Source organism: Dama dama, chromosome 19, assembly GCF_033118175.1.
Source record: "Dama dama isolate Ldn47 chromosome 19, ASM3311817v1, whole genome shotgun sequence".
Classification (NCBI taxonomy): Eukaryota; Metazoa; Chordata; class Mammalia; order Artiodactyla; family Cervidae; genus Dama; species Dama dama.
Window position 1 is genome coordinate 78,348,966 of NC_083699.1, and position 18,033 is coordinate 78,366,998.

At 41.2% G+C, this 18,033-nt stretch overlaps 1 protein-coding gene across 1 annotated transcript in view; it reads left to right on the forward strand.

Moving 5' to 3' along the window:
* The first annotated feature begins 565 nt into the window (after positions 1 to 565).
* Positions 566 to 18,033, forward strand: part of BRWD1 (bromodomain and WD repeat domain containing 1) — a 123,563-nt gene continuing 106,095 nt past the window's right edge. The window contains exons 1-4 of the mRNA XM_061167568.1: positions 566 to 881; positions 993 to 1,051; positions 1,188 to 1,217; positions 1,379 to 1,438. Of these exons, the coding sequence (XP_061023551.1) occupies positions 833 to 881; positions 993 to 1,051; positions 1,188 to 1,217; positions 1,379 to 1,438 (198 nt within the window). The 5' untranslated portion in view covers positions 566 to 832. The remainder of the gene's footprint in view (positions 882 to 992; positions 1,052 to 1,187; positions 1,218 to 1,378; positions 1,439 to 18,033) is intronic.

Below are 18,033 nucleotides of genomic sequence, written 5' to 3' on the forward strand. Positions count from 1 at the left end.
GGTCTCACGATTCTTCTTCCAACTGCACTCTAGCAACGTGGAGTCTCCGTAACATTTGCAGTACCCTCCGAACCGCAGAGGGTTAGTGTCCGAGGCCGCCCCCCTTCCCCGCATTCCTCCTCCCGTCTCCGGGCAAAGCTTCTCGGGCCGGTGTTCTACTCTTTGCAGCTGGTACGATTTTCAGTTTTAAGGGTTTCGCGTCCTCAAAGCCAGCGTTCTTTCGTGGGGGGCAAACGCACTGGCCCCAGTTGACCGTCTGTGATGTTCTTCTGACAGCCCGAAGCCGGAGACTCCGCCACGCCTCCTGGGCCCCTGCGGCCCCGCGTCTCGCGGCTCGGTTCTGGCTGGCAAAGCGGGAACCTGTCCCCACCCCCACCCTAGCCCCGCCGCTGCCCCCGCCCGACCTCCGCCCCCGGCGCCAGCCCGGCCGCGCAGCCCGGCCGCCGCCTCACAATGGCCGGCTGCCGCTTCACCGCGCGTAGGGATCCAAGCCACGCGCGCTCCCCTCCCCCACCCGCCGCATCCCCGGGGCCCGACTCCTGGCGCATACAGCCTCCTCTCTGCGTCCCCTGAGCCAGAGAAGGAGGCGAGGCTCACTCTTCCGGGCGGGGCCCAAACGTCGTTCGTCCCGTGTCGCAGGTGGCTCCCACGGAGGAACTACTTTTTCTCCCGCGGGGCACTACTTCGCGGAGGCGTCAGCGCTGGCGGCGCGCACGGCATGGCGGCGGCAGCAGCGGCGGCGCGCCTGAGGTAGAGGGACGCCGGCCCGGTCAGGCCTCGGCGCGGCCTACACGCTTTGCTCGCCAGCTCCCGCCCCGGCCCCCGCCCGGCCATGGCGGAGCCTTCGCCCGCCCGACGCCCGGTGCCTCTCATCGAGTCGGGTAAGACGCGCGACGCCCGCGCCCTCCCCCGGCGCCCCCGCCCGGGCCCCGGCCCCTTCCCCGCCGCCACGGTCTCCCCGTCTCCTGACTGGTCTCCCCGTTTCCCCGCAGAGCTGTACTTCCTCATCGCCCGGTACCTATCGGCCGGCCCATGTCGGAGAGCCGCCCAGGTGAGTGCGGGCCCGCGGGCGGTGGCCGCGCTCCAGGAGCTCCGGCCCCGCCGCCGCCCGGGGTCGCGGGAGGAGGGCGCCGGGTGGACCGGGGTGCGGCCCCCGCCCCCCTAACTGCGTGTCTTTTCGGCTGCAGGTGTTGGTGCAGGAGCTGGAGCAGTACCAGGTCTGTGCTTGGCGGCGTCCCCCGCCGGCCCTGCCCGGGTGCCGCTCGATCGGCTCCCCGGCGCCCCCGCCCCTGCCCTGCCGCCCCCCGCCCCCCCCACCCCCACCCCACCCCTCCAGCCCCGCGCGGTGGTCAGTCGTGTGCATCTCGGGTCTTTGCAGTTGCTGCCGAAGAGGTTGGACTGGGAGGGCAACGAGCACAACAGGAGCTACGAGGAATTGGTGAGACTTTTGACATTTCCTTCCCGATGTTTCCCAGCGCCCGCCCCCCTCCCCCGCCCCCTTTTCGGGGCTCCTGCTGGAGGGGCGAAGTGACAGAGCGGCGCTCGGAGGGGGCGGGCAGGCGGCCGGGGAGCCACGGGGACGGCGGGACTTCCCCCCGTAGGTTTTGTTTTGTTTTGGGGTGGCTGGTTGGTTTGGGCAGGAAACGGCCCCGGGGGCGGCGGGGGTAGGTGGGGGCGACCCTGTGCCGCGGTTTGTGGCCGGGTGGGTCCCCAGGTGCGGTGCGTCTGGTGAGAGCGGGGGCGCGCCAGCCAGTCAGCGAGCTGCTCTCATCTGTGTTTCTTCGGATCCCGACTTGTAACTCGACCTCTGATTGGTCTTCCTCCATTTGCCCCTCCCAGATCCTCCAACCACTTGTTCCTAGGAATAGAAGCACCCGTGTCTGAAAGGTGGAGAGATGTTCCTTTCTCGGAACATTTTTCTTTTCTTTTCCCTCAGCAGAGTAATAAAAATCTTGCTGCTGTGAGACTCTGCCACTCCTTCAGTACTTGTGCCGCGCTAAACTGTGCTACACTTGTTGAGTGCCTTAGGAAACTTACTTTGATCAATTTTTAATATTGCTCTTTGCTGTATGTAACTGAATGTGGGCCCTAACGATGCAGTTTGTCTTGCTGGAGCACCAATAACATGGATTACAGTTCTCTTTTCGTTGTACTTTGTCATCTTTTTTAGTTCCTCTCACAGTATGTGATTTGGTTTGAGCCACTTGTTAGTCCTTAGTGAAATAAAACATTTTTCAGGAAAAGTTTTTTCCGACTTGTGTATTAGGACAAAGGATTTTCTTTAGTTGCATATTCAGCGTCTTGTACATGCAAAACAGCTGAGAGAAAAAGAGTTGAGTGATCTTTGATCGCAGTTCTAACAACTGCAAGTAGAAGTAGGTGTTAATATAGAATAACATCACCATTCTTAAATTATATAAAAGAACAGAAATGGAAGGATTTGTTATCTATATATGACAAGTTTTTTTTAAACCTTTGTTGAAGTCTAGTTAATTTAGAACATAATTTACAGTGTTGTGATAATTTCTGCTGTACAGCAAAGTGATTGTTACACATGCTTACATTCTTTTTCATATTCTTTTCCATTATGGTTTGTCACAGGATATTAACTATAGTTCCCTGTGCTGTACAGAAGTACCTTGTTTATCCATCCTAGATATAACAGTTTGCGCCTGTGAATTCCGAATTCCCCGTCTGTCCTTCCCCGACTCCCACCTCCTCTTTGGCAACCACAAGTCTATTCTCCGTGTTTGTGAGTCTTTATGCTTAGTAGATACTGAACAGTTAAGTGGTGACACTTAAAGCTGGGTGAATGTAACGAAAGATTCTGTTTTAATTGCCAGTTTTACTGTTTCCCTTCCTAGAGTTTTTTGAAGCGAACTCTTATTTTCAAGAAAGGGAGTTGTATAAATTCTTCATCATCGCAGAGTTTTTAATGGTTTCTTGAATTTGACATTTTGAACGTTAAGGGAATATTTAAAGGATGTTTTACTCCTGTTACTAGGTGCAAACTGTGTCCATGAAGCAGAAAAGCATAATTTTTTTTTTTTAGAAAAGCATTAGTTTTGAAAATCTTTTTTATTGAAGTATAGTTGAATTACAATGTGTTAATTACTGCTGTACGGCAAAGTGACTCGGTTACACACATATATACATTCCTTTTCATTTTCTTTTCCATTATGGCTTATTGCAGAATATAGATAGTTCCCTGTGCTATACAGTAGAACCTTTTTTATCCATTGTATATGTACCAGTTTGCATCTGCTAACCCCAAACTTCTAATCCAACCCTCTCCCACCGCCTCTCCCCATCAAAGCATTATTGATAAGACGTGCAACTATGTTACTGAGGATAAAATTGTTACATTTTGAAATAATCATGATGCTATAACTACTGGGAAAGTTACATTAAAAATAGATTTATATATTTTTTGGCTTTTCCTGTTAGTACTGCTTAAAACTTAAAATTCTGCCTTAAGGACTTCCCTGGTGGTCCAGTGGTTAAAACTCTGTGCTTCAACTGAGATCCTTCATATACTGCACAGTGTGGCCAAAAAAATAAAATTCTTGCTTTAAATTATTGGGAATCTTGCTCTGTGATGTATCCCTGTGATGTGGCTGTGACATACGTTTTCTCATTGCCTGGATGATTTGTCTTGTGAGGATCCTCTGCCTCCTTTACCTTCCCTCTGCCTCCTTTCCCAGCACTAAGTGGTAGACAGTAAGCTTTCTGTGTAGAGAATTATTCTTTTGTCAAGGGTATGTGAGTAGCTTCTAGTTCTCCAAACACTTTTTCTTTTTAAAAATATTTTTTAAGAAGTATTCCAGGTGGCACTAGTGGTGAAGAACCCTCCTGCCAGTGTGGGTTTGAACCCTGGGTCAGGAAGATCCCCTGGAGGAGCGCATGTCCTCCTGCTCCAGTATTCTTGCCTGGAGAATCCCACAGACAGAGGAGCCTGGCAGGCTATGGTCCTTATGGTTGGGAAAGAGTCAGACATGATTGAAGCGACTTAGCAGGGACACATTCAAATATACACAAATGAGAACAGTGTACGGGGTCTCCATATCATAAATTCATTACCAGTTTGCTATATTTTTCAATATTTGCCTTGAATTGGGCTTCATACAGGGTTCATGCATCACACTGAAATAATCTTAAATCTTTCTATCTTGTATAGTTTTTTTTTTTCCCCCTGTGCTGTAGATTTACTGAAGAGACTTGAGTTATTCTGTAGAATATTCACATTTTGGTTTTGTCTGATTCCTTATAATGTTGTTTGTTTCTGTATGTTGTTAATTCCTTTTTCTCAGTAGTTCTGATTCTTGGATCAGAACCATCTGGAAAGCTTTATAAAATCTGCCCAGGCTGTGCCCCAGACCACTTAAATCGGAATGTTTGTGGTGGGACTGAACATCACTATTATTTTAAAGCCTTTCAAGTGATTCCAGTATCGCTATCTGCACAGCTGCAGTTTATCTTAGGCTTGTGACTATGCTATTAGTCCAGCCTGTGCTTTGGAAGCAAGAATACTTTTGGTATTTTCTTAGGAAAATTGAAACTAGTTATCTCTCAATACCAACTCTGCATTAGCAGTTGAGCCTGTGAATTTTTATGTAATTTTTATGATTTATAGGTGGTAAAGAAAGGGGAAGAATGAAATAGAAGTATAGAATTAGGCATGAGAATTGGAAAGGTTTGTAAAGGAGGGGTATATTTGAAAAGGGGAGAGAGATTTGATATACTTTGTAATTGAGTGACATGATAGATCATTTTTTGTAGGCCAGTCTCTTCCTTGAGCAGAGAAAAAATCAAGATTCTTAAATTGTAGACTATCATGAGGGGGGTTATTGTCATTAACTTTTTTTTATTTGTTTGATCATGTTTGAATAGACCTTTTGTGTAAGGAGAACACTTCAGAGTGATTTGTATTGAAATCAGTATTTGGTTTATTAGAATTGTAAGTAGTCATTTTTCTTAAACCTTTAAGTTCACTTACAAATCTAATAAATCTAGTAATATGTAGAAACCAGTATATTTATTTCTACATTTTGATTAGTGTTTGATTTGTCATGGGAGTTTAATCTTAAAATATTTAACACGACTTAAAAAGTATTAACACCACTTAATTAAATTTCCTTAGGGGTTTCCACACTATATTTACAATGATGGATTTAATCTGTAGAAGCCTCTATATGGCACATTTAGATCTAAGCATAATCTTTCTAAGAATTTTAAGTGTTGTAAATATATTTTAAGTTTATCAAGTAGATTATTTTTTACTCTTTCAAACATTAAAAATAGTTTAGTAAGTGCAACATTTGTTAGTATATCAGAATAACTGTGACTTGTACAAATATTTCTCTGCTGCTTTTCTTCACTTCTACTTATTTGTCAACCTTCCTCAGTTTACGAATTCACTCTCCAAATTAAGGGGAGAGTGGTATAACCATCTTGAGCTTCTTACTGGATTGAGGACTCAGGTTATGATAGAAAATTCTAACCCAAGATGTGAGATTCGGGTGCTCCGCCAGGTAGATTCTATTGATAGAGTCTAAAGTTGAACCTTCTTTTTTTAATAGCAAGGCTATTTACTCATTTGAAACAAAACTCCCAGGACTTCCCTGGCAGTGGTTAAGACTCTGTGCTTCCACTGCAGGGGTCAGGGGTTCCATCCCTGGTCAGGGAATTGAGATCCTGTATGCTGTGCCAAACAGCCAAAAAATGAATAACTAAAATGATACAACTGTGTATTCCAAATCTGTATTGCAACTAGTCACAATACCATTTTTGTTGTTCATTGTGGTTTCTAAAGACCCTTTATCCTGAGTGCAGCCTTTTTTTTTCTCTCCATATGGATTCTGCATTTTCTTTGTACTTGACTGTAGAGATCTGTCCTTCTGTAGGCATTTCATTGATACCACTTGGGAACACTTAATGATCATAGCAGTGTGATAAGAGGCTGCAGTCTAGCAATAGGACAGTGTTAAGTTAGAAATTTGGGCTGTAATCCTGCCTTTCTAGTTGCTACTACATTTTCTTGTTCATTTGCTAAGTCGTGTCTGACTCTTTGAGACCCGATGAACTGCAACATGCCAGGCTTCCCTGTGCTCCAGTGTCTTCTGGAGTTTGCTCAAGTTCTTGTCCACTGAGTGAGTGATGCTATCCAACCATCTCATCCTCTGTTGTCTGCTTTTCCTCTTGCCCTCAATCTTTGCCGGCATCGTGATCTTTTCCAATCAGTAAGCTCTTTGCATCAGTGGCCAAAGTATTGGAGCTTCAGCTTCAGCACCAGTCCTTCCAATAAATGTTCAGGGTTGATTTCCTTTAGGATTGACTGGCTTGATCTCCTTGCAGTCCGAGGGATTCTAAATTAGAGTCTTCTTCAGCACCACAATTCGAAAGCATTAATTCTTCAGTGCTCAGCTTTCTTTGTGGTCCAACTCTCACATCCATACGTGACTACTGGAAAAATCATAGCGCTGACACATGTAATCTCAGGCAGATTATTTAATCTCTTCCTCAGTTCTTTAATCTGTATAACAATAAAAAGTGTTGTAAACATACTGAAAAAATGATTTTGCTGTGCTGGGCACACAGTAGTAATCAGTAGTATTTATGAGTAATAACACTGATGGGACAGTTAAGTCATAATGTGTAGACTTCCCCTTCACCTAGTTTATATTTGTAGTGTCTTGTGAAATAACAAAATACAGTCTATGTGAGCTCTAATACATGGGCTAAGGATACCCGGTTTTTACCCTTATGGATGACCACAAAGTAGGATGGAGAATGGCAGTCTCTCTAGCTTAGTCCCGAATCATGGTAGTGGTGTTGCTGTCTGAGCCACTTAGTCTTGGCTGTGCTACTTTTTTCCTTGTTCTCCACAACTTATTTTGATATTTCTTTTAATGAAAGTTTGTTGACAATGATTTTAGTTTTCCTTTTTGGTTTGAAAACTTGTTTTGATTTTATTAAATACATTTTTTTTTTTAAAGCTGTGAAATTCTGGTTGGTTGGTTCTGTTTTTTTTTTTTTTCTTTTCAGCACATTAGTATTGAAAAGCCAGCAGTCTTACTGTTTCTTCTTTTAAGATGTGTGTGTGTTTAATTAATTAATTTGGCTGTGTTGAGCCTTAGTAGTGACAGCTGGGCCTAGTTGCTTTGAGGCATTTGAGCCTGTGTCCCCTCCATTGTAAGGTGAATTCTTAATCACTGGATCACCAGGGAAGTCCCAATATAATGTTTTCCCCTCTGGCTGTTTTTCAAGATTTTAATTTTGTCTTTAATTTTCAAAAGGTTTATGTGATATACCATAGTCATTATCACTATATAACAAATTATCTGAAACTTACTGAATTAAAACAGCACTAATTAATTAATTTCTATTTGGCCATGCCACACAGAATATGGGATCTTATTTGCCGGACCACGGAAGGAACCCATGCCCCCTGCATTGGAAGCACTGAGTCTTAACCACTGGACCACCAGAGAATTCGTACAGATTTACTGTCTCACAGTTTGTTAGAAGTCCAGACACAACTGAGCTGAATCCTCTGTCTCAGTCTCTCAAGGTTGCACTCAAAGTGTTGGCCAGAGCTGGCTTTTCCACTGAAAGCTTGACTGTGGAAGGAGCTGCTTCCACATTGACACGGTTTTTGGCTGGCTACAGTCCCTGGAGTGGACTGTTGGGCTGAGAGCCTTGACTCGATTCCTGGTTGGCTCTTGGCTGCCCTCAGCTCCATACTAACTTGATCTCTCCAGCCTAGCAACTTGGATTGTCAGAAGATGAAAGCTGACAAGGCAGTAGCCTGAAGGCAAGACAGAAGTCACACTCTTTTGTAACCTAGTAATGGATATGTTACCCAGTTAGTGCTCTGTTGGTTAGAAATAAGCTACTCATGGGGAGGGGACTCACAAAGTCTGTGAGTACCAGAAGGTGGAAATATTGGAGTCCGTGTCAGAAACTGACTACCACATGTGCCTAGGTGGGTTTTTTGGGCACTTGAAGGTTCTCTGAGCTTCTTAAACCTGTAGGATATCAAGTAGTTCAATGAATAGCTTAAAAGTCCCATGTAGAAAGGATGGAAGCATCGGGCAGAGTAAGTATTTTGAGGAGATGATGGCTGAACATTTTCCAACATCAGCCAGTTCTAGGTCTGCTGCTGTTGGCCACTCCCTCTCTTGACCCTGGGTCTCATGTTTTGTTTTGCTGTGTTTTTCATCATCTTTTGAAGTATACTGGGCCTTTTTACATTAAAAGAGTAGTTTAGTTAGTCTCCGTAAAGAAGGTACTGGGACTTTCCTGGTGGTCCAGTGGTTAAGAGTCTGTGTTTCCATTGCATGGGGCAGGAGTTTGATTCCTGGTTGGGGAACTAAGATCCCACATGCTTTCAGATGTGGTCAAAAAAAAAAAAAAGATGTGCCTCTCACCACCCCCTCCTCCAGCAGCCCCCAAATTATTAGTGTGGGATTGGGTCAATCTAATTTGTATCCGATCATCTCTGACCTTTTGTGTGACTTTAATTGCATTCATTTAATAACTGGCTCACATGTTTTGAGGGTGGGATTAAGACTTTCTTTTTCAGCCAATTTTGAAATTTGGGGGCCATAATGAGTTTCTTGGGAGGTCATACTTTATGGCCCAGTTGCCAGATTTCCAGACTTTGTAAGATCGTGTACTGTTTTATAGTTCAGCTGCCAACTTTTTGTTTGATGAAGAATTCTCTTTGCTCTCCAGTCCAGCCATTGGCTTTCTACCTTGAACTGTCCTTACCTTAGGAGGTTTCTTTCCCAGCTGCCCTGTGTCCAGTTTTTGATCCTGTGTAGTTGGTGAAGGCCTATGGAAGGGAATGGGAGTGGGTGCCACTTACTCTGAGGAAGCTCCTTAGCATTCTCATCACTTGTTCGAGTCTGCAGGTGGTTGCTTAAAGGTTTGGCAGATTTTTTCTTTTTCTCATCTGTGTCAGTTCTTCCTGCCTGTCTGCAAGGGATGAAAACAGCTGAAGTCTTGTTTTCTGTTCACAGAAGGGCTTATCAGTTTCTGGGGTGTAGTTAATTTAGATTTGTTTCCTTAGCTCTGTGAAGGGTAGGTATTGATAAAAGTTATTTTAAAGATAATCCAGCTCGTTCTCGCTTTAAAAAAATTATTTTTGGTTGCACTGGGTCTTGCTGAGTGAGGGCTTTAGTGTGGTGCTTGGACTTCTGATTGAGGTGGCTTCTCTTGTTGCAGGACATGAGTTCTAGGCACACAGGCTCAGTGGTTGTCGAGCACAGGCTTCATTGTTTGGAAGCATGTGGAATATTCATTCCCAGACCGGGGATCGAACCCATGTCCACTGCATTGGTAGGCGGATTCTTAACCTTTGGACCACCAGGGAAGTCCCAGGTTGTTCTCATATTTAAGGTGAGAATTAGTTGGGATGTGTAGTAAGCTAGTGTATACAAAGTTCTTACTACAGTGTCAGATAATAATCACTATGTAAAGTATTAGCTGTTATTAATGTAATGAATTAGTCAAAACTTTTAAATACTTAGACATGTACACTGTAAATATACATTATTACCTCTTGTTATTTTTGTTAATATGGAATCTGAAGTCCTAGTGAGTACTTTGTCTAGCTTTCCCATAACTAGTTAGATGTAGAGGTAGAACTGTTAACTGTATTTCCTGTGGATCTGGAGAGTCCCTGACCCCCTTTTTTCTGGTATCAGTTGGTTAAATTATCATTGGTTTACGTGAGGCTGGCCGGGTTTTAGATGGAGAGACCTTTGCCTGAGAAAGATCTTGTGGTAGGGCCTCAATTTAAAGCCTTAAAATTTGCCCTTATTTTTATGTAAATATTTGAAGATATTGATAATGACCTTGCTATAGGTATTTAAAAACTGGCATGTAATCAGTTCATTAGCTTTTCTGGGTGAACTGTGGCTCAAAATAGGCCTAATGTTAAAGCTTGCTTACGTTCATTGTAGAATATTCAGAAAATGCAAAAGCAAAGAGAAAATGCAAAAAATTACCAAAATGAGAAGTGTTTATTTTTCTTTATGCATATAATCTAACAAAACTGGGGTAAAAAAATTAATTCCTTGCCATTTCTCTGGAAAATTTTACCTAACTATTTGCTTCTTGGACATTTGGTTGGTTTCCAGGTTTTTCTATTAGTGATTCTGTGAATATCAAAATGAGATCTATATGTCTATATTTATTTGTCTGTGTACATAATTGTCTCTTGTAATAAATTTCTAGAAATTTAATCATTGAGTAAAATGGTTTACTGACTTCCCTGGTGGCTCAGCTGATAAAGGGTCCACCTGCAATGCAGGAGACCTGGGTTCGATCCCTCGGTTGGGAAGGTCCCCTGGAGAAGGGAATGGCAACCCACTCCAGTATTCTGGCCTGAAGAATTCCATGAACTGTATAGTCCATGGGATCACAAAATCAGACAAGACTGAGTGACTTTCACTTCACAAAATGGTTTACATTTTTATAATATTTGATTTGTTCTCCTTAGGTTTTTTCCTTTTTAAACTTTCGACTACTGTATGCAGTAATACACTGATTTCATACCCACGTAACCTTTTTAATCTCTGTTAATTTGATGGATCAAATAGTATTCATGGTTAAGGTTTGAGGCATTTTTTTGTCAAGTATTGCACAGAAAAGCTTTAACCTTTGTATTTTCTCTCTTAGTTTTCTCAGCAACCCTATTACCTTATATGTATCATGATTTCCTGTTTGAAATGAACTTGGAAGAGACAAGTAACTTGGATGAGGTTACGTTTATCTGGGCTGTATGCTGTGCTTTGTGTGTTGACCATTCAGTAATGCGTGGTGCATTTATGCAATAAATAAGTATCTGCCATGTTCACAGTTCCGGGGTACCAGTCTGGAGGAGATGGACAAGGCTTCTATGTTCATGGAGCTGGCCCCTTGGGGTGTAGCTGACCAGGAGCAGCATACCAGTTACTGTAATACAAATTCAGACTGGTGATGGGGATTGGGAAAGGAGGGTGAAAGGAGATACCTGATATTTAAGGAATGGTGAGGGAAAGCTTTTTTTGATGGGATAACATTTGACCTGAAGGATGAAAAGGAGCCAGCTACGTGAAGATCAGAAGAAAGTGTGGTCACCGTCAGCCTTGAAAACCTGCATAACCTCTGACCAAGTAGTTAAATGTCTAGGATTTTTTTTAAAGGAAGTGAGTTTATTGGCTGTCGGTAATCATCTTTTTTGAATTGCCTTTTTATATCTTTTATCTGATTTTCTACTACTATCTTACTGTTTTGTAAGTATTCTCCATATATATATAGGTTATTCTTTAGTCTGTCACTTGTTCTGAATTCCTTTTTGCAGTTTGCAGGTTGCTTTTCAGTTTTCTTTGGGGGTTTTTCTTTTTTTTGATGGTTCAAGATTTTTAATGTTTTGCATCTCTTAATCTTTATTTTGCCTTTATGGTTGTCCTTAAGGCCTTTCTGTACAATAAAATTATAAAGGCAATATTGTATATCTATTCATTTATATTTTTTCCTATGCCATTTATAATTTCTTTTTTAATGTCTTTATGTAGAGTATATTTTAGCATTTGGTTAATATATTTGAGTCTAGCCTTTTCCAGTTTGTCAGTCAGTTAATGAGTACCATCTGAGTCATCTCTCTTTGTAGAGAATGCAGTCATCATTATTTTCTAAGTTCTTTCTGACTTTCCTCCATGATCTTTTTTTGTTCCTGTGACATTCTGTACTGTTTTCATGAAGGTGATCATTACATACTAGTGAATTGGCTCTGAACTGTAACTTAACCAATAGCTGTGAAGCCATGGGTCCTTTCTGGCTTTTTATTTGGGAATTACTATTTCTGTTGTGAGGGTTTAATTGCATTTACCTAGTATTTGATACATTTCTGGGCTTAGCAGCTGAACCTTTGAATCTGCATCAGCTACATTTCTTTTATATGACTCTGTAAACTCTTGATTTATGTTTGTATTGTTATTTTATGAATTTGTTTTAAAGATGTAGCTAAAAGAATAAGTTTTATTTCTTTTGATCCTTTGAAATAGGTACATTTCTTTTGATCATTTGAAACAGGTACAGACTTCTGGGTGAAATAATGAGCTCAGACTGACTAGGAGATGTTTTGCCTTAGTGTTGAAATCTATGGTCTTTACTATGTACATGTGACTGGAATTATTTGACCAAGAACTTTTATTATTTCATATCTTCTGTAGGCTGTAGCTTTTGTAAAATTCATGTGTTTAAAAGTGCACCTGTATTGGGAATTCCCTGGTCATCCAGTGATTAGGACTCTGCGCTTCCACTGCAAGGGTCACAGGTTGGATCTCTGGTTGGAAAACTAAGATTCCACAAGCTGTGTGGCCAAAAAAAAAAAAGTGTGCAGGTCTCTTCTCTTTTGTTGGGTTGGCTAAAAATTTCCTTTGTTTTTTAAGTAAAAATAAGAGACGGTTTTTCATTTTAACCGAGAACTTTATTGAGCATGTTCATCATTTTGTTCCACTACCTTCTGCCTTTTTTCAGGCAACTTCATAATTCCATCTTCCTCGATTTTTTTTTTTTTAATCTTTTTGAACAAAGAATTATTCCAGTGGCCTTTTACAGTCTTCCAGGGAATTGAATTTTTTTTCATATAAGAGAATTTTGAAAAGGCCATCCAAAGGTGCAGTGTCTGAATATAGCAGATAAATCAGAGCTTCCTAGCCAAGCTGTAACAGTTTTTGTCTGGTCATCAAAGAAACATGGGTCTTGTGTTATCGTGATGGAAGATTATGCATTTTTTTGTTGTCTAATTCCAGACGCTTTTCGATGAATACTGCTTTCAGTTGGTCTAATCAGAACTAATCATTAGGTTTTCTGGAAGGAGCTCGTAATAGAGGACTCCCTTCCAGTCTCACCATGTACACAGCATCACTTTCTTTGGATGAAGAGCAGCCTTTGATATGGTTGGTGGTGGTTCATTTTGCTTACCCCATAATCTCTTCCATTTCACATGATTGCAAAATAGTCACTTTTCATCGCTTGTCACAATTTGCTTTAAAAAACAACTGTTTTCATTATGTTTAAGTAGAGATTCACATGCAGAAATGCAGTCAAGAAAGTTTTCTTTGCTTAGCTTATGTGGCACCCAAATATCAAAGCAATGAACATGACCAAGTGGGTGCAAATGATTTTCAGCACTTGATTTGGATATTTAAATTTTTTATTTATTTAATTTTGGTTGTACTGGGTTTTCATTGCTAACTCGAGGATTTTCTCTAGTTGTGGTGAGTGGGGGCTGTTCTTCACTGTGGTATGCAGGCTTTTTCTTGCGGTGGCTTTTCTTGTTGCAGAGCACAGGATCTAGGTGCTCGGGCTTCAGTAGTTGTGGCACTCAGGCTCAGTCGTTGAGGCTCTAAAGCACAGGCTCAGAAATTGTGGCACATGGGCTTACTTGTTCCGCAGCATGTGAAATCTTCCGGACCAGGGATCAAAGCCATGTCCCCTGCATTGGCAGGCAGATTCTTAGCCACTGTGCTACCGGGGAAGTCTTGATTTGGATATTTTGAGTATGTTGGCTGACTGCCTCATCGTATAACTATTCTCAATGTCTCGCTTTGATTGTTATCAACTTTATCTGGTCTGCCTGACCATGGAGCATCATCCAGTGAGAAACCTCCAGCACAAAACTTCACAAACCACTTTTGACATGTTTGGGATCAGTCACAGCACCTTCTCCATACACTGCACAAGTCTTTTGTGTTGGGTTTTTACTTTTCTTGAAATAATAAAGCATAATATGCCCAAAATGTTGCTTTTTTCCCCTAGCTTCAATTTTAAAATTGCTACACAAAAATTCACCAATTTCAATAAGTTTTTTTTTTTTTTAATGTATGCTGATATGACGGTTGTCACAAGACAATCTAACTTCAAATGAAGTTAAAACAACTAAGTGCTACGAAAGCCATTGTAACTGTGAAAACGAACGAACTTTTTGGCCAACCCAGTGATACCATCTTGTTAAACATTTTTAAAAATGAAGTTTTTTTGAGGGGGGGGGTGGATATTTATCTCTTTATTAAGTTCCATATAGGATTCAGACTTTAATAAGTCCATGTTTTGGTCATACTCAGCTTAGAAAATTCTGTTATCTTAATTTGATACAGCAGAAATCTCAAAATGCGGCTTCCCAGATGGTGCTGGCACTAGTATTAAAGAACCCACCTGCTAATGCAGGAGACTTAAGAGACGCTAGTTCAATCCCTGGGTTGGGAAGATCTCCTGGAGGAGGGCATGGCTACTCACTCCAGTATTCTTGCCTGGAGAATCCCATGGACAGAGGAGCCTGGCAGGCTACAGTTCATGGGGTTGCACAGAGTCAGACAAGACTAATGCACACAAATTTCAAGAAGCTTCAGAAGTCAGTTGATTTATGGATAAAGTCCCTGAGAATTTTGCTTTCTGTATTTTACTCTTGTCAGATGATCTGATGATAGGTCTAGAAACAGCAAAAGAACTCTCTTAATCAAGAAAATCAGGTATCTTATGGGAATTCCCTGGCAGTCCACTGGTTAGGACTTTCACTCTCAGGGCCAGGGTTCAATCCCAAACAAGCAGACAATATCAAAAATGTTAGACTTTTTTTCTCCTGAGTAGTTTGTAATTTGGAAAAGCTTAAATGGTCTAGAAAGAGGGGTCATTGTTTTGCTAAGGGAGGATGAAAATGATATTAATAGATTGCATAACAATGTTAGCTAAGGCTGTATCTCTTGTTTAACATAGCAGTCAGCATTAATAGCATTTTCTAGGCAAGCCTGGCTTGATTGAGATGGTTGGCGGATTACTTTGTTACAGATACTCGGATTGGTAAACATGCTGTTAGGATTGGTGAGATTGCATGTGGCACGATAGACTTATCAAATATATTTGCTGAGAAGCAGTGGCTTAAGTAACAATAAAGGTCTACAATGGTTTCTTACATGTCTATAAATAGAATTGATGTAGGGGTCTAATGGTGTCACTAGAGTCAGTCTTTGCCTTTCTTCTTCGGCAGCCTTGCCATTTTGGTCTTTTTACCTCAGACTCTCAGTTTTTACGTTGCTGGATGGTTTTTTGCAGTTCTTGTCATCATACCCTAGAAATGCTGGGAGGGAAGAATTCTTTCTTCCTGTGACTATTTTATAGGGAGGAGAATTTTTCCAGGAATGTTCCCTTGCCTCAGGAGATTTCTTCTCAGTTTCATTGGCCAGAACTAGATCATGTGGTCTCTTGGTTATGAAAGACTCTGGAAAAGTGAGGTAATGCTGAAGTGGGGAGGTGATGGCTGTTGGGTAAGCAAGCAGTCACTGCTCTGAGAAGCTAGAGCTAGTTAACTTTCTGTAGTTAAAACGCACTGAAGTGCTTTTACATGAAGATCTCACGCCAGCACTAGAACATTTCTCTGCGTAGGTCCTTTTGTCTATACTGTTAAGCTCTTTTTTCCTCTTACTTCTGTGGTAATAATCTGCCATTGATACTAAACTTGCACTTTTTAAATAAAGAATAAGGTCTGTCATCAGAAGCTGAGGAGAATTTCTTAAGCAAGGAAGACACCAAATATTGTATTTTGTGTGAAAGGCAGGGCTTCCTGTCACTTGTGTTTCATTGTTGTACTGTAATTTTCATTGTTACAGGAGTTATGGTAGTTTACTCATACATTTTCCATTGCAGAATTTTTGGATGTAGCTTAAGATACTTTGAGGGAAAGGTAATGGTCAGACAGATAGATCTTTAAGATATTGAATATTCATTTTAGGTCCTGGTTAGATTACAGCATCCCAAACTTTACAGAACAAGCTATTTTCCCCCATAATTTTCCAATTAGGTTATCTAGACTCTACTCCCACTTTCTGTAACTGCTACCCAGGGCTTGAAGAGGCTCATGATCACTATGACCAGAACTTGGTGATAATGACACAGTGATTCTAGGGTTGTGGCTGATAAACTTCCTGAAGCTGAATATGGCTACAATGAACAAGATGGTAAAGGGATTGGCTGTTTGACCATTGGAGGGACTTGGTTTCTGGCCTGACTCCTGAGAACCTTGTATAACTGATTTACTGATTGAAGCTCTTGTTAGAAACTGTTACCCATGCTCCTGTCTAGGACTTGAAAATATTAAAGGAAAATTACCTATTTATTACTTATTATATTAATTTTTATCAATATATTTTTTAAAATTCAGGACTGTTTATTTTTTTTTTGGTCTATATTGGACCATATTATTTTTCAGATACATCTTATTTTGTATGAGAATAGGATGTCCCCCCCATGCCAGATCTCTGATTATTATTATTATTTTGATTTGGTTACGTTAGAATCCTCAGAAAAAATGCAGAGAATCTGTAATTCTCTTCATGAGAATTAATAGCTGCCATATGGAGTCCATATTCCTATAAGGAGTTTATCTAGATCCACTTGCCTATTATTTTAATGATCAGTTTTATTGCTTCTTCAACACAGGCAGTCTTTTACTGCATGTTTGTAAAGCTCTCTTTCCATATCACTTGAGAGAAAATAAGATTCTACCACTGGGAAACAATCTGTTTAAAATTTTCTATCCATACCTTTTCTCTCCGGAGAATTTTTTTTTTATCCATAGCTTTGATAGCTGATCTTCAAAAACAAGTCTCCATTCAACTCAAATAGAGTTGGTTGTGTATATAGTTAAGAGTTCTCTGGCACCTAAATGGGCTACCCTGGTGGCTCAGAAGATAAAGAATCTGCTTGCGATGCAGAAGACAGGGTTTGATTCTTAGGTCGGGAAGATCCCCTGGAGAAGGAAATGGCAACCCACTCCAGTGTTCTTGCCTGGAGAATCCCATGGACAGAGGAGGCTGGTGGTCTGCAGACCATGGGGTCACAAGTAGCTGGACGGGACTGAGAGACTAACACACACATCCACCTAAATAGTGGAAACCTTAAAGAGAACTATTAGAGAGGTGTGATTTTCCACCTTATCGAGGTCATGTTGCCATTGCCCACAGTCATTTTATCTTAAATATTTAACCCATAGGATATTTAATCCTTATGTTGTTCAGGTCACTCAGTACAATTGCTTTAACAGGGTTTTTGTTTTCAGGTTTTCTTTACTGACAAGGTCTTAGATCTTTGATTTTCTTGATCCTGTTGGAATTACCTTCTAGTTCCTTCTGTCTTCCTTTCCACTCTTACGATGAGCTAATATCTGCAACAGTTCTTGAACTTTTACGTACTGACACTTCGCAGCAGAGGGCTAAGTGTATCGAATGCTTTTTTGAGGTCTATCTGAGCTCTGATAATATCTTTTGAGTTTTGCCTTGGAATATCTATTATGGTGGGAAACGTTAAATCAGGTTGGAAAATTGAAGATGTCACCAGGGTTTATGAACCAAAAACTTTATTTTGAATCCAAGTTTATTTTACGTTTGAATTCATGATTCAGAGCCAAAAGAGATTTATTAATAGAACTTGGTTTCAATTTTTTTTTGGAGTGGTGTTTCTCAAGGAGTTTGGAAATAATGTGGAGCATTGTTGGTGTCAGAATGGCATGGGGAATATTTTTGGCATTAATGGAAGGGAGCAGAGATACTGTGTGTCTTGAATGTGGGGACAATCCTGACAGTGATGTTTTGTCAGAACTTCCTCAATGCTGGTAGCAACATGATTGAGGAGCCCTTGGGATGAAGTGTTAAAATTTATGCCAAATCATATCAGGTAACATTAGGTATTTTTTTTTTTTTTTTTAGATATAATTGACAGAGTAAACTGCATATAAAGTGTTTGAGTGATAGATTTAGATGTGTTACACCCATGAACCCATCACCACAGTGAAGATAGTGAACATACCTCTTAAACTTAAAGGTTTCCTCTTCATAATTGCTTCTGTTTCTCTCCCAACCCCCAGTAACCTGTGACCTGCTTTCTGTAACTATAAGTTAATTTGTATTTTCTGGAGTTTTATATAAATGAAATTATACAGCCTGTGCTCTTTTTCTGGATTCTTTCCACAGTTATTTTGAGATTCATCCA